The sequence below is a fragment of the Camelina sativa genome, chromosome 3, assembly GCF_030686135.1.
Source record: "Camelina sativa cultivar CO46 ecotype springtype chromosome 3, ASM3068613v1".
NCBI lineage: Eukaryota > Viridiplantae > Streptophyta > Magnoliopsida > Brassicales > Brassicaceae > Camelina > Camelina sativa.
The window spans coordinates 25,455,024-25,473,790 of NC_141882.1; the positions used below are offsets into that span (position 1 = coordinate 25,455,024).

The 18,767-nt window shown below is 33.1% G+C and overlaps 2 protein-coding genes and 1 pseudogene across 2 annotated transcripts; 2 read left to right on the top strand and 1 right to left on the bottom strand.

The window, feature by feature from the left end:
* The first annotated feature begins 3,087 nt into the window (after positions 1-3,087).
* LOC147947686 (uncharacterized) lies at positions 3,088-4,385 on the top strand (annotated as a pseudogene).
* Positions 4,386-8,284: 3,899 nt separating this feature from the next.
* Positions 8,285-10,406, bottom strand: LOC104777709 (ferritin-like catalase Nec2). Its single transcript, XM_010502007.3, has 3 exons — positions 9,972-10,406; positions 9,212-9,437; positions 8,285-8,810 (listed from the first exon to the last, which is right to left on the bottom strand). The coding sequence occupies exons 1-3, from the start codon at positions 10,316-10,318 to the stop codon at positions 8,418-8,420; spliced, it is 966 nt and encodes a 321-aa protein (XP_010500309.1). The 5' UTR covers positions 10,319-10,406; the 3' UTR covers positions 8,285-8,417.
* Positions 10,407-15,689: 5,283 nt separating this feature from the next.
* On the top strand, positions 15,690-18,763 carry LOC104777710 (gibberellin 2-beta-dioxygenase 4-like). The gene is made up of 3 exons (XM_010502008.2): positions 15,690-16,114; positions 17,089-17,455; positions 18,337-18,763. Exons 1-3 carry the CDS (start codon positions 15,768-15,770, stop codon positions 18,586-18,588), a joined length of 966 nt encoding a protein of 321 aa, XP_010500310.2. The 5' UTR covers positions 15,690-15,767; the 3' UTR covers positions 18,589-18,763.
* The last annotated feature ends 4 nt before the right edge of the window (positions 18,764-18,767 follow it).

An 18,767-nucleotide genomic window follows, 5' to 3' on the forward strand; every position in this document is an offset into this window, starting at 1 on the left:
AGCGGCTAAAAATGTTAATCCCCGAAACCCTCAGGTCGATTTCTCACTTATAAACCTCAGTTTGGGATCCACTTAAACCAAACCGTGCCAAAACGACGATTTAAAACGATTTCATCGAACCAGAAATTGTTGGTGTCGACCGACGATACCACCCTTGGTGTCAACCGATGACACCACCCTTGGTGTCGACCGACGACACCACCCTTGGTGTTGATCAACACCTATCCCAAAAACCCACTAATTGGTTCGCGGATGTTACAATTCCCCCCCCTAACAAAATATACGTTCTCGAATCTGCCAAACACTGCCACTCGACCCCAAAAATCATTCAACCACCATCGCAACGGTTCACACCAACCAACCATCCGGGCTGCCGCAACCAGGAGACCACTAGACCAAACCATCCTGACCCCACTGGTCATTCCATCCCGACCCCACCAGTCAACACCATCCCAACCCCACTAGTCAATATCCTTCTGATTCCACCGGTCAACACCATCACGACCCCACTGGTCTGCAAAATCTCGACCCCACTAGTCCACATAATCCTGACCCCACTAGTCCGAAAAATTCTGACCCCACTGGTCTACAAAGTCCTGACCCCACTGGTCAACACAATCCTGACCCCACCGGTCAAAGAAATTCCTGACCCCCAATGGTCAACACTAAACCCAGGATTGAACCACCATCAACCCCGACACCCACATTCGGTCATTATGCTCATTCACATGTCCTAGACATTATTTGCTCCCAACTCATCCACTTTCAGTTCAAAACCTTTGAGTTATACCGATCTCACTCTCAGACCACTGTCTTCGAGCCATACCGTCTCACTCTTGGGTTGTCACCCTCAAGATCTCGGTACCAGGGGAACCACCATCTCCCAGGAGAACCACCATCTCCTCTGCCGCTCTCAATGTCCACCATCCCTCAAGCTATCGGTATACAGGGGAACCATCATCTCCTAATGAGTCGTTTAGGACCCACCGCCCCTAGAGCAAACAAGTCTTGACGTCTCCAAGCACTTCCCGACTAAAATTACCTCCGTGGTCCGCGTAAAACATCGCAATGTCATACTAACCACCATATTCCCTCCCAAAATATCACCATCACCATGACCACTCTTCGGGCCAACTCTATAACACCCCCCAACCACTAGGGTTTACACATGCCCTTTCCAAAAATAGACAAGTTCTAACTCCAATAAAAGTTTCCAGTTTTAGAAACTTTCCATTTTTAGAAACTTTCCATTTATGGAAACTTTCCATTTTATAGAATTTCTGACCTATTTTCTTTTTAACTTGACACACAAGTCCCAAAAGAAAAATCCAAATTAAATCTTAATCTTAACTTCTTGGAATTCCATTTCCAGCACAACCCCTTTGACAAATCACCGCCAATGGTATTTCTGATACCGGCGTGATCCCCCACTTTCCAACAACTTGCCAATAGCCAACTGCACCTCCCGCACAGAAGCTAACAACACTACACAACTAACAACACACAAAACAACTTACCGTGGAATCTCATTGAAGGCTCGAAGAGGATGATACTAGGACTCCATACCACAAACAAATTGACTAACTAATTATAAATAATTTAATCACACAACATCAAGCATCAATTAAACATAGAGATCAATTTAACCAATTAAATCCCTAAACTGCTATAAACCATCCTAGAACCGTAGACGCTCTAATACCAAATTGAAACAACCCGACCCGTTTTTTTTAATACAATATATAATTAATTAAGCATCCCATACTACTTAATTAAACCAAATGAAACCACAAGACATCACTAAACCAACACGAATATACACAGCGGAAACAAACCAGCAATACAAACCAACATGTCATTAATACCATATCATCCATAACCATTCTAACTCTCAACCTAGCATAACTCTATCGAAGGTTCCAACATCAATATCATAACCAACAACACACAAACGAGACCCTAGATCATCCTCCTCCTCATTGCCATGATTCCATGTCACATACCTGCACACCACACACAACAATTGAGATGCGTAAGTATTATCACAAATACTTAGTGAGGCAATCCTCCCATCTACTGGACTATACACACAAGCAAATGGGAAACCAATTTTTAACAAACAACAAACAAACACAAACAAACCAGGAAAAACCAGTATCAACCGTCTGCTTAAAAGATTGGTGTTGACCGACACTCCTCCCCTGGTGTCGACCAACACCTACTTGGTGTCGACCAACACCTACTTGGTGTCGATCAACACCTACTTGGTGTCGATCAACACCGACTCCGCAGACACGATCTGCTCAAAGCCAAAAGTCGCAGAACCGCTTCCCAAATCCTCCAAACCGTCCGAAACTCACCACAAACTCCTGTAAACTCATGGAAACCAACAACCAACCACAAGAACACAAGAAAACAACACAAACAGCCACAAAACAAGCAAAACAAAATATTCTCAGGCTTAGATCAACCATGGTCATGCACTCACCTCTTTTGCATGAAGATTCTGTCCAAAACTGACGAATCCAACACTCTAGAAGGCTTCTCCTTCGTTCCTAGCACAAGATCTCCACTCCTCAGAGACAGATCTATCCAAACAAGCCTTGAATCTCCAAAATCTCCCAATAACACTCTCTCTTCTCTCTTTTCTCTCTAACTTTTCTTTGTAGCGGCTAAAAGTGTTAATCCCCGAAACCCTCATGTCGATTTCTCACTTATAAACCTCTGTTTGGGATCCACTTAAACCAAACCGTGCCAAAACGACGATTTAAAACGATTTCATTAAACCAGAAATTGTTGGTGTCGACCGACACCACCCTTAGTGTCGATCGACACCCATCCTAAAAACCCATTAATTGGTTCGCGGATGTTACATAGTTATAAGATTTGTTTTTGCTGAGTAAAATATAGATTTTTAGGACATAGTGGCGGGCAAAAAACATTAGAGGTAGGGTTAATATCTATTTGATGCTCACCCTCATTTTTTTTATTTCCACACACCAGCCATCAGTTTTTGCTTGTAAGTTCCAAATATTCTCATTATTCTATGCTTTTGTATCGTTTTGTTTACGAAAATGTGACTAAATTATGCTTATCGTTCAGTTATCTCTCTATTATGCTTATGTAACTTATATATTCGCTGCTTTCATTTTTTTTTCTCTTGATTAGGATCTGTTTGTTATGATTTATAGCTATGTTATTCTTTTTGTGTGTAGGATTTCAACAATGGATCGCATTGTTCAAGAAAGATAGAATCTAGAAGAAAAAGAAAAAGAAAGAGAAATTTCAAGTTAGATGTTGATATTATGTTATTGGTTTTGTTAGCAAGAACTTGATATTTCGTACCGCAGATACCACGCCAGATTAAAAAATCAGCAACAACACTTGGACATGAGTATATACTGAAGACGTTGGCTGAAACTAAAGAGTGTGGACATTTTTGAGAGCTATATCGTATGTATCCAGAAGCAGTTCTGAAACTATGCTCTATTCTTAGATTGAAGATGGATTTAACCGACACAACATAAGTTTCTGTTGAAGAAATGCTTGCCATATTTTTGTTAATCTTTGGTCAAAATGTGAGGTACATTGTAGCTGATGATAGGTTCTAGAGATCAAAATTCTCAATAAGTAGGAGCTTTAACACAATTCTAAAGGCGTTAAAAGCACTTGCTCCAAGCTTTATGGCTAGGCCTCTTGCAATTCCTACAGAAATAAAAAACAGCACTCGATTTTATCCGTATTTTAAGGTATTATAAATTTTTTTCTTCTCCTTGTTTCCAAGTATTTCAAAAAATTATATCATTGATATTTTATTTATATTATTTTTAGGATTGTGTGGGGGCTATTGATGGAACTCATATCCTTGCAATGATACCAGGACAAGACACATATAGCTATCGTAATCGAAAAGGACAATTATCGTAAAATGTGTTAGCTGCATGTAATTTTGATTTAGAATTTACGTATGTTCTTAGCGGGTGGGAAGGTTCAACTCACGATGCAAGGTAATACATGATGCTTTAACAAGAAACACAAACAAATTAGTAGTTCCTGAAGGTATGTCTCACTTATATTTGTATAAAACTAAACTGCTATCTTATATATCTGCAATTTATCTCACCTATAATTTTAAACTCCAGGAAAATTTTACCTAGGATATTTTGGATTCGCCAATCGACACAGTTTTTTAGCTCTATTTCGAAGTACTCGCTATCATCTACAAGACTTTAGAGGACAAGGAAAAGATCCTGTAAATCCAAATGAGTTGTTCAACAATCGTCACTCTAGCTTGCGAAATGTAATAGAGAGGATTTTTGGCATCTTCAAGTCAAGATTTCACATCTTCAAATATGCACCACCCTTTCTGTATAAGACGCAAGTAGAGTTAGTAATTGGTTGTGTTGGTTTACATAATTATCTCCGTAAAGAATGACGTTCCGATTTATTTTCTCCAGAAGATGATGTTGTCGTAGAAACTAACGTTGATCAAAAAATTATGAAGAAAAATATCAATTTCATGGTACTCAATAACAACAAAGAGTGCTCGCTAATACATGGAGAGCAAATATAGTTGCAAGCATGTGGACTGATGCTATGAATATAGGGTCATTATGCAATACTATGACTATACTTTATTTTTAGATTGTTTTATTCCCTTTATTGGGTAATTCTTTTTTGTTTTCTCAGTTTTGGTTTTGTCTAGAAACGTCAAAAGTATATGATTTCTAAGTCTTTTTTTTCTTTTCTCTGTTTTGAAAACTCACATTTAGTGATATGCACAATGCAGGAAGAATTTCATCAATCTTTGCAATCAAACGACTTGCAACCTAGTGGTTCAGTGTTGTTTTTGTTCAATGAAACGTACAATTACGTGAGGTCAACTATTAGAGCAATCTAAGAAATGACAAGCTTTAAAAAATGGGATAATTGTAACAACTTGTCCCATGGACCCCACTAGCCCCTATTAGCTGCCCCCAACGGACCGTCCGTAGACCCCGTTAGCCGTCCAAACGGACCCCAAGCTTTCCCTGCAGAGCATCGATCCTAACCCCTCATTGTGGACATGAACTATTCATCCAAATCCACAATGAGGGATTAGAATCAATGCCAAGCAAGGCCAGCTTGAGGTCCGTTTGGGCGGCTAACAGGGGGTTAGCGGGGTCCACAGACGGTCTGTTGGACCAGCTAGCGGGGTCCGCAGGACGAGTTGTCATAATAATTAACTAGCAATACAAAATGTATGAAGAGGTGGTGTATAAGCGTATATATAGTTAACAATTTTGAATCATGCTTATAAACAATTTAGATGCAAGGAGAGAGAACAAACATGAACTCGTTTGATTCTAAAATGTCTACATTCAAAATTGGATCACTTGGATATATATATATATATATATATATATATATATATATATTCTTACAACACACACAAACCCCCACAAAGCCCAACATCCTTGATGATTTATTCCTTCTTCTCCTCATGTGTCGTTGACACTGTTCTTCTTCCTTTAGCTCATCTTTTTCCTTTTGTTTCTTCCTCTATACTTCATCTCACTTGAAGCTTTTTTTTCTTTGTTGAAGGATTTAATCAAGAACTAGGGAATTACCCGTGCTACAGCACGGAGTTATATCTATTTTTAGTAATTTGTTTTTTTAAATTTCCTTTTTCTTGGCACAGAAAGATAATTTTTTTTTTTTTTTGGATTATGGACATCTTTGAGGGATAGCTATAACCCCAAATATACAAATCTATACACTATATAACCCCAAATATACAGATAAACAATATATAAATAAAGAAAATAAGTAAAAATAAAATACTACATTACAAATATAGATAATACAAGAGTGTTAAACGGTTAATAAATTCATCCTTCTAAAGTAGTAACAAAATATATGTATTTTTAAATTACCTAGCAGCAGATTTTTGTCAAGATTTCTAGCAAGTATACTATCAAATGATGTGAATGATAGGTAGTGATCATCAGATACCAGAAGGAGAAATTGTGGTACCATATCTGGTACTGATCTTATACTTTATAAGAGAATGACGCAAGTAGGCTGTGCATAGATTCAAACCAAAAGTTGATATAATTTTCCAAGTTCCAGGCTCCAAATCAGCTTCAAACTTCTTGATATGATCCTTTCTCACAGTAGCTTCTATTTTGTCACCCTATATAAACTAAAAAAAAAACACAGTTAGAATGAATTGATATTAATCGATTAGTATAGGAATATTAAATCTATACTAAAAATGTATATTGTTTCGTCAGTCAGAATCAGTTCTATTGATTCACCAAGTTTAGCGGTATTCATTCTCCAACTATGGAGAATTTTAACTTGAATACGCCAAGCATTTTTGTATGTTTTCAGATCTTTCAAGGGAGTGTATGAAAGAGGGAGAGTCATCATTTTGTCAAACGAATTTAAAATGTGTTCTTTTAGTATAATATTTCAATAGGAAGTTCTTAATATATTTATAGTCAAATTAGGTAGATTTATGTTATCACATAGAAGTTAAAATTTGATATTTCTAATATACGCAAAATAAATTTAGTTCCTTGATTCGTTACAACTAGAAGATGAATATTCCTTTTCAAACTTTATCGTAAAAGATTAGAGAAAAATTATAATCTCGAAAATCAAGCGATGTAGTAAGATTTGGTAAGATGAATATTCGTTTTCAAATATTTTAACTGAATCACAAAATAATTCTTTTAAAAGATTATACTGAAAGATTATTTGTTAAGATCAATCTCGGTAATTAAGCAATTATCATAATTTTTGGTAATTAACATATATGGTTTTAATTTAGCTACCTTAAAGGACAATGAAGTCTGAGTGTTTGCCTCTAACGAATAACTCTGTTTGGTAACGGAAATAACTATTCTTGAACCAAATCAAAAACATGATCCGAATATTATAAACATGGAATACAAACAGATTCGTGATTTTTATTTCTTCTGTTTACGGGTCATACAGGATCCGCGTCCCGACCTGCTGGATATTTAGTGGTCGACTGAAAGGTATAATGGTCATTAGGCAAAATCGTAAGTATAGGTTAATTTAATTAAATTAAGTGATTCTCTAATCATTTTTAATGAAAAACGTACCAAAACAAAGTCATTGTCCAATTTGAGTCTAGTGAGTACTTCAGTAGATTCAAGTCTTAACAATTAAATATGTTATTAGGTGGATCAGCTTGACCAGATTAGGTAATGTGGTGGTGGCGACGAAAGTTACGTCCTCCTCCACCTTCACAAACAAAAATAAACGATTAGTTAATATTATGGTATAGAATTTTGTTTTTTTGGTGTTGTAAAATATTTTAAAACCATTCAAATTTTACTAATAAAATCTCATAGAATCTAAGAGGGGGTATTGGTTTGGGATTTAAAGAGAATTTTAATGACTTTAAATAAAGTAGAAAATGAAGGATTCTAAGAGATTGTTAGAAAGTTTTTTAAAATCTTGCTGATTTGTTTTTCCTAATCTTGTAAAATCTTTCATAAAATCTTTCACAATCTTTCTATTTTATGAAAGAATTTTCATGACTTTTGTTATGAAGGAAATGATATAAAATCCTAAACCAATAACATAATATTTGAATTCATTAACAGTCCAAGATTCTTTTGTTTTACTTGAATAACATAAAACTTTTAATGACTTTATAAAACTATTAATCCAATAACACTATATTTATCAAGATTTTAAAAAACTTTTTACAAATCCACAACTAATAACACCAAGTTATAAAAGAGTTTTAAAAAAGTTTTGATTGAATAACAACATATTTTACAAAACTTTTAAAGTCATTAAAATTCTCTTTAAATCTCAAACCAATACCTTCTCTAATAGAATCTCATAGAATCACATTTCATTTTTTTTAGTAGAACAACTCTAAAAACACAATCAAATTTTCTAAAATCTTTCATAATTCTAAAATATTAAAAATCCTACCAAATCCTAATAATCTCAAGTTTAATACCCCCTTCTAATTAAGAGAATTTTATAGAGCAATCTCAAGCAAATCATACATTTAAGAGAGACAATTAATTTAGAAACCAATTTAATGCTAAACAACCAATAAGAAGAGAACATAAGTTTACTTTTATGTACATGATGATTGTTCAACGAATTCACTTCAAATAACCATTAACTCCATAAAATCCTCTTAATTAGTAGATTGTGTCCATATGGTGATTATATATTGCCAAAGTACTAATATTCTTTCATAATTAATGAAGGTTAGTAAAAACACTAAAAATGTAATTTTCATATATTTTTGAACTTTTTTCGATTATGAAAATTTCGCTTTCACAACATTTATTGATAACACGATGATTATTATGTTTAGTCTCCTACATATAACCAAAAACCTAAGAACTACAAAGAAAATTAAACTCCAACTGAAACTAGACCTCGGTACTCCTAGTAGTAACCAAATATGACTTAGCAATTTCCCCTTCAGCTCCTTTAGGGTAAAATCCACCGGGAACACTTTCATTTCCACTTCCATACACAATCCGGAGAATCTCCTCAGGTGTTCTATCATACGAAAGAGACAACTCATTACCGACCAAAACATTCCCAACCACTTGTCCTTCAGCACCCATGGCTTTAGGTACGACCAAACCCTCATCTTTCACTCCCGCTTTTCCCAGTTTGTTCCTTAAATCCGAGATCTTATCCGTGAAAGCCGCAACCGTGATACCGTAAGGATATACAACATGTGCTGCTCGAGCATATAACATCGTTCTTATCACTGCGTCTTGACCCGATTCTACTCCCAAAAGTCCTGCTACTAACTGAAAATAGTGTTTGCATAAGTGTAACATATATAATGCAAATATTTTTTATAAAAAAAAACAATAGAGAACAAACTCATCTCTCTCACTCGTAAACCATGTTTAAATTACTTTTCTTTTCAATTTAACATTTTGAAATATATCTAACGCTCTTTTTAATTCCTAACATTCTTTTCAATTAGGCGAAGTTTTAGATATAACTCCTAAAGAGTGTGTATTTTATTATATTTATGATATGCAATGAAATATTATCTTAACCCATTTATCGTGGATGAAAAGTAATTCATGATTTTAATAAAGCTTAATTAGACTCCTTTATTTTAATAAAGCTTAATATAAGTATTTAAAACCTTAATATGTGGTTATAAGAAGAGACCAATATACCGAATCAAAGGAGTTACCTTTCTTGAGGCTGGGCATTGCAGTTTAGGGTTAGCGCCAACGTATCCAGTGAGACCAACATAAGGGACCAAATACGAAGCAATGAGGTAATTATAAGAATTGGCATAAGGATTGAATGGTGGCACAAATTTTATTCCAAATGCTTTATCCATCACTTTCGCAAATGCTTTTTTACTCAAATCAAGTTGTGGCCTTGCAAACCCTTTCACCGTTTTCTTGATTGCCCTGTCATTTTTTTTATAAAGATCATGTTAATGCGAATTACATTTAAAAAAAAATTATAATTAAAGAATCTCAAAGCTGAGACATTTTACTCGTTAAGTGGTAAATTAATACCCATATATAGCGATTTATAAGAAACGATTTATTCGTTTTTACATATTTTATACATATGATATGTACAAAGCTAAAAAATATTGTCTAATTAAATATATACACCGAACCAATCATTTAATTATAATTTTGGATGGATTCTTGAGAGTTTAATTTTTACGATGTACAAATGTAACAAATATCCTACACGTTTTTCAGTTATAAAGAATATATGATTGAAGACATTTCATCTTGGGTAGAAAAATTACTTCTCCAAGCCAGCAATTAAAAAAAATATTCCTAGTGTAACTACATAGCTACAATGAAAACAAATTGTGTGTTTTAATATTTAAACACTAATTAACCCATAACTCCTATACAGATGATATAATCACAATTATAAACTCTAAAGCACTATATATATGACTTAAAAAAGAAACGTTTTACCTCAAGTGGCCAACCTCTTGCCAAGCAAACTGCAAAACAACATCTCTTGTCAAAGGATCAAGATTAGCTTTCTGAGCTCCAAGAGGACTTGGCCCTCCCATTGTTAGGTTTGGTGCGACTGTATCAAGACCAAACCCTAACGCTCCGAACAAGAAAAACTCAGCTTCAAGGTACTCCAAATTCAACGGAAACTCCAATAGTTTCCTGTCCTGATCGGTACAGTTGGTCACCTGATGGCCCTGATCATTGGGACAACTCATGACTTGAAGAAGTTGAGCGTTGAAGAGGAAGAACAACACCATCACCATTGAAACCAACAAGCTTCTTCTCTCTTTGGTGACTGCCATGTCTAAAAGTGTTTTGGCTTTTGTTCTTTTCTTTTGGTTTGGTTCTTTAATGATCTGATTTTGTTTTGGGTTTCAATGTAATTTATTTATAGGGTTTTAGGACTTGAGTGAGCAAAAGAAGTCTCCCCTCTTTGCCGGAAAGGATTTCGTGGATAATGCCACGTGGCTTTGTAACTGGTAGATGAGTTCCACGTGGATAATTGACGATTTCAGTTACTATTCTTAGGAGGACACATCTTTGGATTTATGAGAAATGAACGGAAAAGTCTTCTTGTCTTTTTGAGTTTATTTGAGAAGTGTTAGGTTGAATTGAATATTCTCTGTTTTTTAGTATCTACTCAATCACCAAACGATAAATGTTATAAACTAATCATGCACGTACCGACGTACGTTTTTTTTCTAATTGATTCAAATATTATATTTGCTCTTGAACTAACTAAGTTTGAGTTATAATTTTTGTAGAATACATCATACATCTCCTATACTATGATAAACAAACAGAGAAGCCTTTTGTCTTTTTGATTTTATATGATAAGGGTTAGGTTGAACAATTCAAGGTTAACGTATGAGTTATGACACCTTTGTTATACACGAAACAGTATATCGTATAGTTATAATTTATCAGATATACAAGAAATTATATATCTTATCTAATATGCATTTAACTCCTGATTAAAAAAAGAATGTTAAAATCATATTAACAGATTAAATAAAGTCAATCTAAAACTTATAAAACTCACAGTACAATATTTTAGATAATTATCTCTGTGTTTCGAACAATGAAGCAATCTTTATCTGCTGCCAAGAATTTATCGTATATAAAAAATCTGTGTTTCTTTGCGTGCTTCATTATAATTTCATTGGCCGTTAAAATCTCTGTTCACGCAATGTATGTTCTCTCTTCTTCTTCTTTCTTTTTTTTTCGCAAAACTACAGTTCACGTACGTTTGAATAATCTTTGTTTGTTAGGAAAACGATTTGTTCACATGGACTTCGGCTGGGTGGAATGGTCTACAAATTTTATTAAATGGGCTGACATAAACTTTTTTCTCACTTTGTGGGCTGAAATGGACCTGTTTATCACTTTGTACGTATATAATATAGTTGCACAAATCATGTAAGGGCTTAGTAAACTTAAATTTTCCAACGAGATAAATGGTTAGAAACGTGCTTCTCATGGTGCAAAATAAGAATGGAAGAACGAAAGCTTCTTCAAGTATCTCCAGAAAAACATGGTAACTATGTGCTTTAAGTACATTAAAAAATTTGAAGTAAACTTTCCAAAGTCCAAAGATGATCACGATTAACGAATATCTAATTTTACACATTTTAAAAATGATTTATTGATAAATTATAACAATTCAATCATTTTCTATTTCATATCAGTGAAACTAGATTGTTCTATTAACCTACGCTTTTATTATTGTTTTTTAATCCGATCTTTGCAACAAATTAAGGTCGTATAATATACAATTTTGGCTCCATTTGGGACACATATGGATATGGTGCGCATCTTCCTCAACAGTTCCTCTTCTACCACATCTTGACGATCCAGATGAAGGAACAACTAGAAGCAACTAACCCCAAGATCCATGACCTTCCAAGAAACATAAGGGGTACGATGCACTATTCTCCATCTTGATGAGAGGGGCGGGCCGGATATGATGATATCACATCACCCATCATTCAACATTAAATATCTGATAATAATTAAAATTTAATAATATCTGTTTCAAACATTAAAATGATGATTGCAAAATTCAAATGGTTGTGATTTTAGAAAAATAATATTAGCTTGTAATATTAGAAAAATGCAAATGGTTGTGCGATTGGTTTACTATAAATTTTGTTCACTCATCATCTTTCTTTGTGAAGAACGTAATGGAAGTAGTCACCAACGTGCTTATAATTAGATTGGATAGCTAGATTAGTATTCTTCTCTATATTCATTTTATTTTATTTCATTTAGTGGTTGACTCTATCAGCTTCATTATATAACGTTTCATGTTGTGTCGTAATTCTAATATACTTTTTTGAAAAAGGTGGATATCTTCATTATTAAATCTTACAAATATGTATCGCTTCTAGGTAGGTAGGCAATATTTTATATATTAATGTGTATATTTAAAAGAGAAAATTCATCACCATTTAATTGTTAATTTTTATTATTACTGTAACTTATGCTATATGATTGATTGATTATATACAGATATACTGTGGCAAAAGTAAATACTATTTCAACTCCCCGTTTAATTTATTGTATTGAAAAACCCTACATACATTATAATGGCTTTGATACTTGATTAGAAGTACTTGTACCAATCAAACAAACGGAAGAATTTTTTTTAAAGAAAACAAATTTAACATTCAATTGCTTGTAATCATTTAACCGCTTTTTAATTTCACTAAAAATTTGAACTATTGTTATCTTTTGTCTTCTTTAACCACATTATTAGTAATTACCTTCTTTGTAGTAAAATTGCAACTTATAGTTATGTGTGTTAGTTTGTAATAGGGCACTTTTTAAAAAACCATGTAGTAGTTGTTTACAGTTATGATACGCCCAACTATTCAGTTTCTTTGACTGGTCAAAATCAAAATCTCAGTTTTTTACTACAAATAAACTATGGCAACGTAACTCCATGTGCAACTGCTACGTGTAACGTGTCTATATGTTCTCTCTTCTTTTTTGGGTATGAAATGTTGTATATATATATATATATATATATATATATGTGTTCTTCTACGAATAATATGTGGATTTGACGTGAGAGTGAATCGAATAATTGTAGGGAAAGTGAAGTGTAATTGTGATTTTAACATCTAACCTCTTCACCTCTCCTGCAGAATCAGATTTAGACTCTCAACGTTTCATACTGTATTTATAAGCATTTCCCATTTATAGTATATATGGTGCTCCTCAAAATAATCATAATTATTTCTTACATTTTGGAAAAATGGGAATAAATGGTCCAGAAAGTTTATAATGAATCAACTGACACAGTCCTATGACATTCAAGTTACAACACATTCAATATACATACATTCATAGAATTTGAACTTGTACATTTAATGGTAACAAAAAAGGTCGTTTAATTGGATGGGTTTTTGCAGAGAATTATAACTCGTGCATTTAATGGTGACAGGATCGGATTATAGGATGTTTGGGTGCAGTAAAAGGATTACAGTATGTATTTTTGCAGAATCTACTACAATTTGTCTATATGGTAATTGTAGTGAAGCGTAAGCTTTAAAATTCAGATCCTATCATGATATTTTGCAGATTTTAATGAATTAGAAGATACAATTACCAAACTCGAATATATTTGAAACAATATTTAGACTTAATAATACTACAAAATTTAAAATATTTATTGTATGATTCCGATATTTATTTATCATTCAAAATATTTATCAATGAAAAGTGATTTCATCTTTTACCACTCACGTAATAAAGATCTAAATAATTTCAAAAAAAGATGTGATTAATTTAACTAGATTTTCAGTTATTTTATCATTATTTTATAAAATCTTTATTCAGTTTATTTTGTTTAACAATTATTCAGTTATTTCGATATTAAGCTATATATCTTACTACCATATAATAATTAAACAATTCAATTATTGATTTTTTTTCTTCTTTTAACATTAGAATATGAACAAAACCAAATTATCTGTTCTTAAGGAAGAATATAAATGTGGTCAAAAAAAAAAAAAAAAAGGAAAAATATAAATTTTGGAGAAGACAATCATTAAAAAGAGCTTGGATTGTGACAGTGGGATATTAAATATATAGCAATCGGTAACTAAAATATATTTTTGATAAAGGAGATAACTAAATAAATATATGTAACAGAGAAATGTTAATATATTTTTCTTGTTCTTTTATTTATTTTTCTTTCCTTTTTAGTCATTTCTATTTTTTTTTGTTAAAATATAATTTAATTTATTTATAAATTAATATTTATATTGCATTTACCTCATACCTATCACATAGGTTCCATCTTAGTTCCATGCCGATCTCATCTTTAAATCCACTACTTCCATTCCATCCGAACACTATAAATGGACTATACAGTACTTTGAAATTAATATATAATACGAGTCAATGAAGCTATCTATAAAAGTCTGGCTACAAAGCTGAACCCAATGTATATAAATGTAGCAGTTGGTGGTCAATATATTTGTATCATATAAAAAAAAAACACACCACATATTCGATCCATATATAGGAATGTACCACTGGTTTCCATTAACTTCATCCGACCACATTCAAACCCATCGTATTATTTTTATCTACTTTGCATTTGACTTTCTTTTATAAAATCTTGGTTATATAAAGAATCACCAATATCTTTGCAGTTTCAAGAAACCCACGGAATATAAAATGATCCATAATCGAATATAATATAACATTGTCATAAGATATCACCGCCAATATCTACTTTTTTGAGTTGTAAATCATTCAAGAATTTTGTTGGGAATAATATTATATCGGCCGGCCGGTCGTTTATTATATTATCTGACATAGGTTGTCGTCTGTTATACATTCAACTAGAGGAAAGTATGATTCCGAAAAGAAAACTATAAAAATGTATTATGGATATTGAAATAGTAAAGAAGTCAGAGTTCTTTTTGCAAATTGGGAATTTGTGGGTTCCACTTTGGCCAAGAAGTCTTTGATCAACTGAATATCCCGAGGAATACAAATTAATAAATGTGAAAGAGGTTTACGACGAATATTTTGGAGAATAGTATCCATTCTTACATGAAAAGGTGTGGGAAAAATATTAACATGTTAGGTGAGAAGAAAACAATATTTACTACTTACTAGAATGTTCTAATATACGATCTCGAGTTTTAAGTTAGATATAAATTTAGGGGTTCATATTGAGCATAACATATGAGATAAGTCATTATTAAATGTATTTGAATAAGTATAAGATATATACATACCACATGCAAGTAAAAAGGATTCGACTTAATAACAGACGAAGGTTTCCTCTCTAACAACAAAAGAAAGGTAAATTTTGTTCTGTAAAGTTGTAGCTAAATGGCTAAAAAAAGCCATCATCAGCAGTAGTGAAATAATTTGTACATGACAAAAAGAAAGCAACCAAATTCAAAAGATCAGTAAAAAAAAAAAAAGAAGCAAAATCTAATTTAAGTCTTAGCCATCATCAGCATCAGCATTTTTCTCTTTTCCTTTAACTATCTACCTTAGACCTTATTCCTTATAAATTTATAAGATTCCATGAGAAAGTTGTATATATAAACCCGTTGGTGCCTAATACATGCACGTGAATTTTGGTTCGCCAAAAAATTCTCTCTCTCTCTCTTTCTCATGTGTGAATATAAATATATCTCTACACATACACTAAACTCTTCCTTATCATCTTCCGTCATACAATCTCTCTCTCTCTCCCTCTATCTCTTTTTCTCTCTAAAAATGGTGAAAGGGTCCCAGAAAATCGTGGCCGTAGATCAAAACATACCAATAATAGACATGTCGCAGGAGAGATCACGAGTGTCGATGCAAATAGTTAAAGCCTGTGAGACTCTCGGCTTCTTCAAAGTGGTCAACCACGGTGTAGACCAAACTATCATCTCAAGGATGGAGCAAGAGTCTATAAACTTCTTCGCTAAGCCGGCTCACGAGAAGAAATCGGTCCGACCGGTTGACCAGCCTTTCCGGTATGGATTTAGGGACATCGGGCTTAATGGGGACACTGGTGAGGTCGAGTATTTGCTTCTTCACACTAACGACCCTGCCTTTCGCTCTCAGCTCTCCTTCAGGTATACGTATATAATATCTATAGTTCTATACTTGTAGGAATATACGGTTCGAGTTTGATGTACACCTAACGACTAATATTCGAATGAAACAATATAGTTGCATTTTCATGTCAATATATAATTGCATGTATAGCTGGATACATTCAAAAGTTAGTATAGTATCTAAGAAACTTTGAAAAATATTAATGTGATAAATGCATATGATTATTATGATAAAACAAATGTAGGCAAAATGCATGTTTAAGTAATTATGTTAATTAATTTTTAATGCGTGCTTATATATATTTATAACAGTATAATTGTAGGGATATAGTTTAACTGTTAACTTGTAGGTCTACATCTTGTGCACACACAAAGAAAACAAAACAAAAAAATCTTTGTAGGTATTGCATCTATGCAAAAGAGGACAGTTACCTCATGCCAGCATTGATTTTTGATACTATAAACAAACAGTCCACTTTTATTTATTTTAATTAGTTATTGGTTTATATTTCATATATTTTGGGAGACTTTTAAACCAGAACTAGAAGTCTGGAGAAACCAAAAGTAACAGAGTTAATAAACTAAATAATGTAATAGTCTTAGCTCTGGGTCGTAGCCTGTCTCAATAACAGTGTATGGATAAGAATTGTGTATCTACTAAGTGCTAATCAACGTGATATACATGACATGAAGTATTTATATAATATTCCAACTATTAGATAAAAATAAAATATACACCGTACCATATCTGAAATTATCTGTAACGATATTAAAATAACATGTTCGTAGTCGTACTTATATTTCAACAGGATATGTATTCGTACTTAAGTCAATAATGATTCATTCTTGTCTATTCAATCATTTTCTTTGGAAAAAAAAACTTCTTTCTGAAAGTAGAAATATTAAGGTAACGTGGATATATTTCGTATATTTCTATAAGTAACCAAAAAATAATGAATCTCGTGCTGATGTGTGACGTATATGTTTGACAGCTCGGCAGTGAATTGTTACATAGAAGCAGTTAAGCAGTTGGCTCGTGAGATTTTAGATCTGACGGCTGAGGGACTTCGTGTCCCATCTCACACCTTCAGTAGGTTAATCAGCTCCGTCGATAGTGACTCCGTTTTAAGGGTGAATCATTATCCACCGTCGGATCAGTTCTTTGGTGGAGCCACACTCTCTGATAAATCTGTGCCACTGACCAGAGTTGGCTTCGGTGAACACACCGACCCTCAGATATTAACAGTTCTTAGATCTAACGATGTAGGAGGACTCCAAGTGTCTAATTCAGATGGCATGTGGGTTCCTGTCTCCCCTGACCCTTCAGCTTTCTGCGTCAATGTAGGAGACTTGTTACAGGTAGGTGTCTTGTTTTTCTTTGAGTCTTCTCGGCATCTCCATAGAACTGTTTTGGATGTTTTTACGGTAAAAATATTATTAAAATAATATAAAATCATTAGTTTAGATTTTTTATTTAAGAAGTTGGTTATTAGGAAAATATGCTTAAGATTATAAGATTTAACAATATAATAATCTAAAATATATTACAATTTGAAAAACTTTTAAAAATAACATTTATATTAAAATTGAGTATGAAATAAAAACCAACACAAAATACAATTCCAAATTATTATGAAAGAAAATAGCATGAAAGATATAAATGAAAAAACACAAAAAAACAAACATATTAATTAATAAAAACACACAAACATTTTATTTAATTAATACAAAGTTTAAAAACTTTATTAATAAAAACATACAAACATTATTCCTACCAAAAAAAAATAAACACAAACATTATTTTATTTCTCTTGCAAAATTCTCATCCACTCCGGTGGTGCTACGTGGACAAAAAGATTGCCTAAAACAGATTTTGCACAAGAACCATCTCCACTGATCTAAGCCCACTCTATTAAACCCTATTTTAAAATTGTTAAGAACATAGAGAGTGTTGGCTCAATGCAGATGGTCTTACATTTTCTTTTTATTTATTACTTCATTTTTATATGTGGTGGTTAAAGAAATTGTTATGGCCATGAAAAAACTAAAACCATTACTTTATATACAATTAATTATTTCAGTTATCTTGTATGGATTTGAACCATAACCATTTTACTTATAAATCAACAAACGAGAGAACCGAACCTATACTAAATAGCAAGCATGTTTTTATTTTGTCACATAATAATGAAATATTCTTTTTAGTCATTTACTTATTTAGTTGGTGTGTGAATGTTAAGGTGATGACGAACGGAAGATTTATAAGTGTACGACATAGAGCATTGACCTCCGGAGAAGAGAGCCGGCTCTCAACGGCGTACTTTGCCGGACCACCGCTTCAAGCGAAGATTGGGCCTCTTCCGGCGTTGATTACTATGATGAATCAACCACGGTTGTACCAAACATTTACTTGGGGAGAGTACAAAAAACTAGCGTATTCGCTTCGACTTGAAGATAGTCGTTTAGACATGTTTCGTACATGTAAGGCCTAGGACTAAGTTTGATTAAAATGCTATTTTAAGTGATATCTATTTAGTGTTCCGTCTAAGTATGTTACCGAGAAAAAATTTTGGCTAAAAGTAGAGATGTTAGATCTGTGTAACTAGAATCTAGAACTAGGAGTTGAAAGTTTTGTAATATATATGTGTAATGTGTTACGTTAACTCTGTGG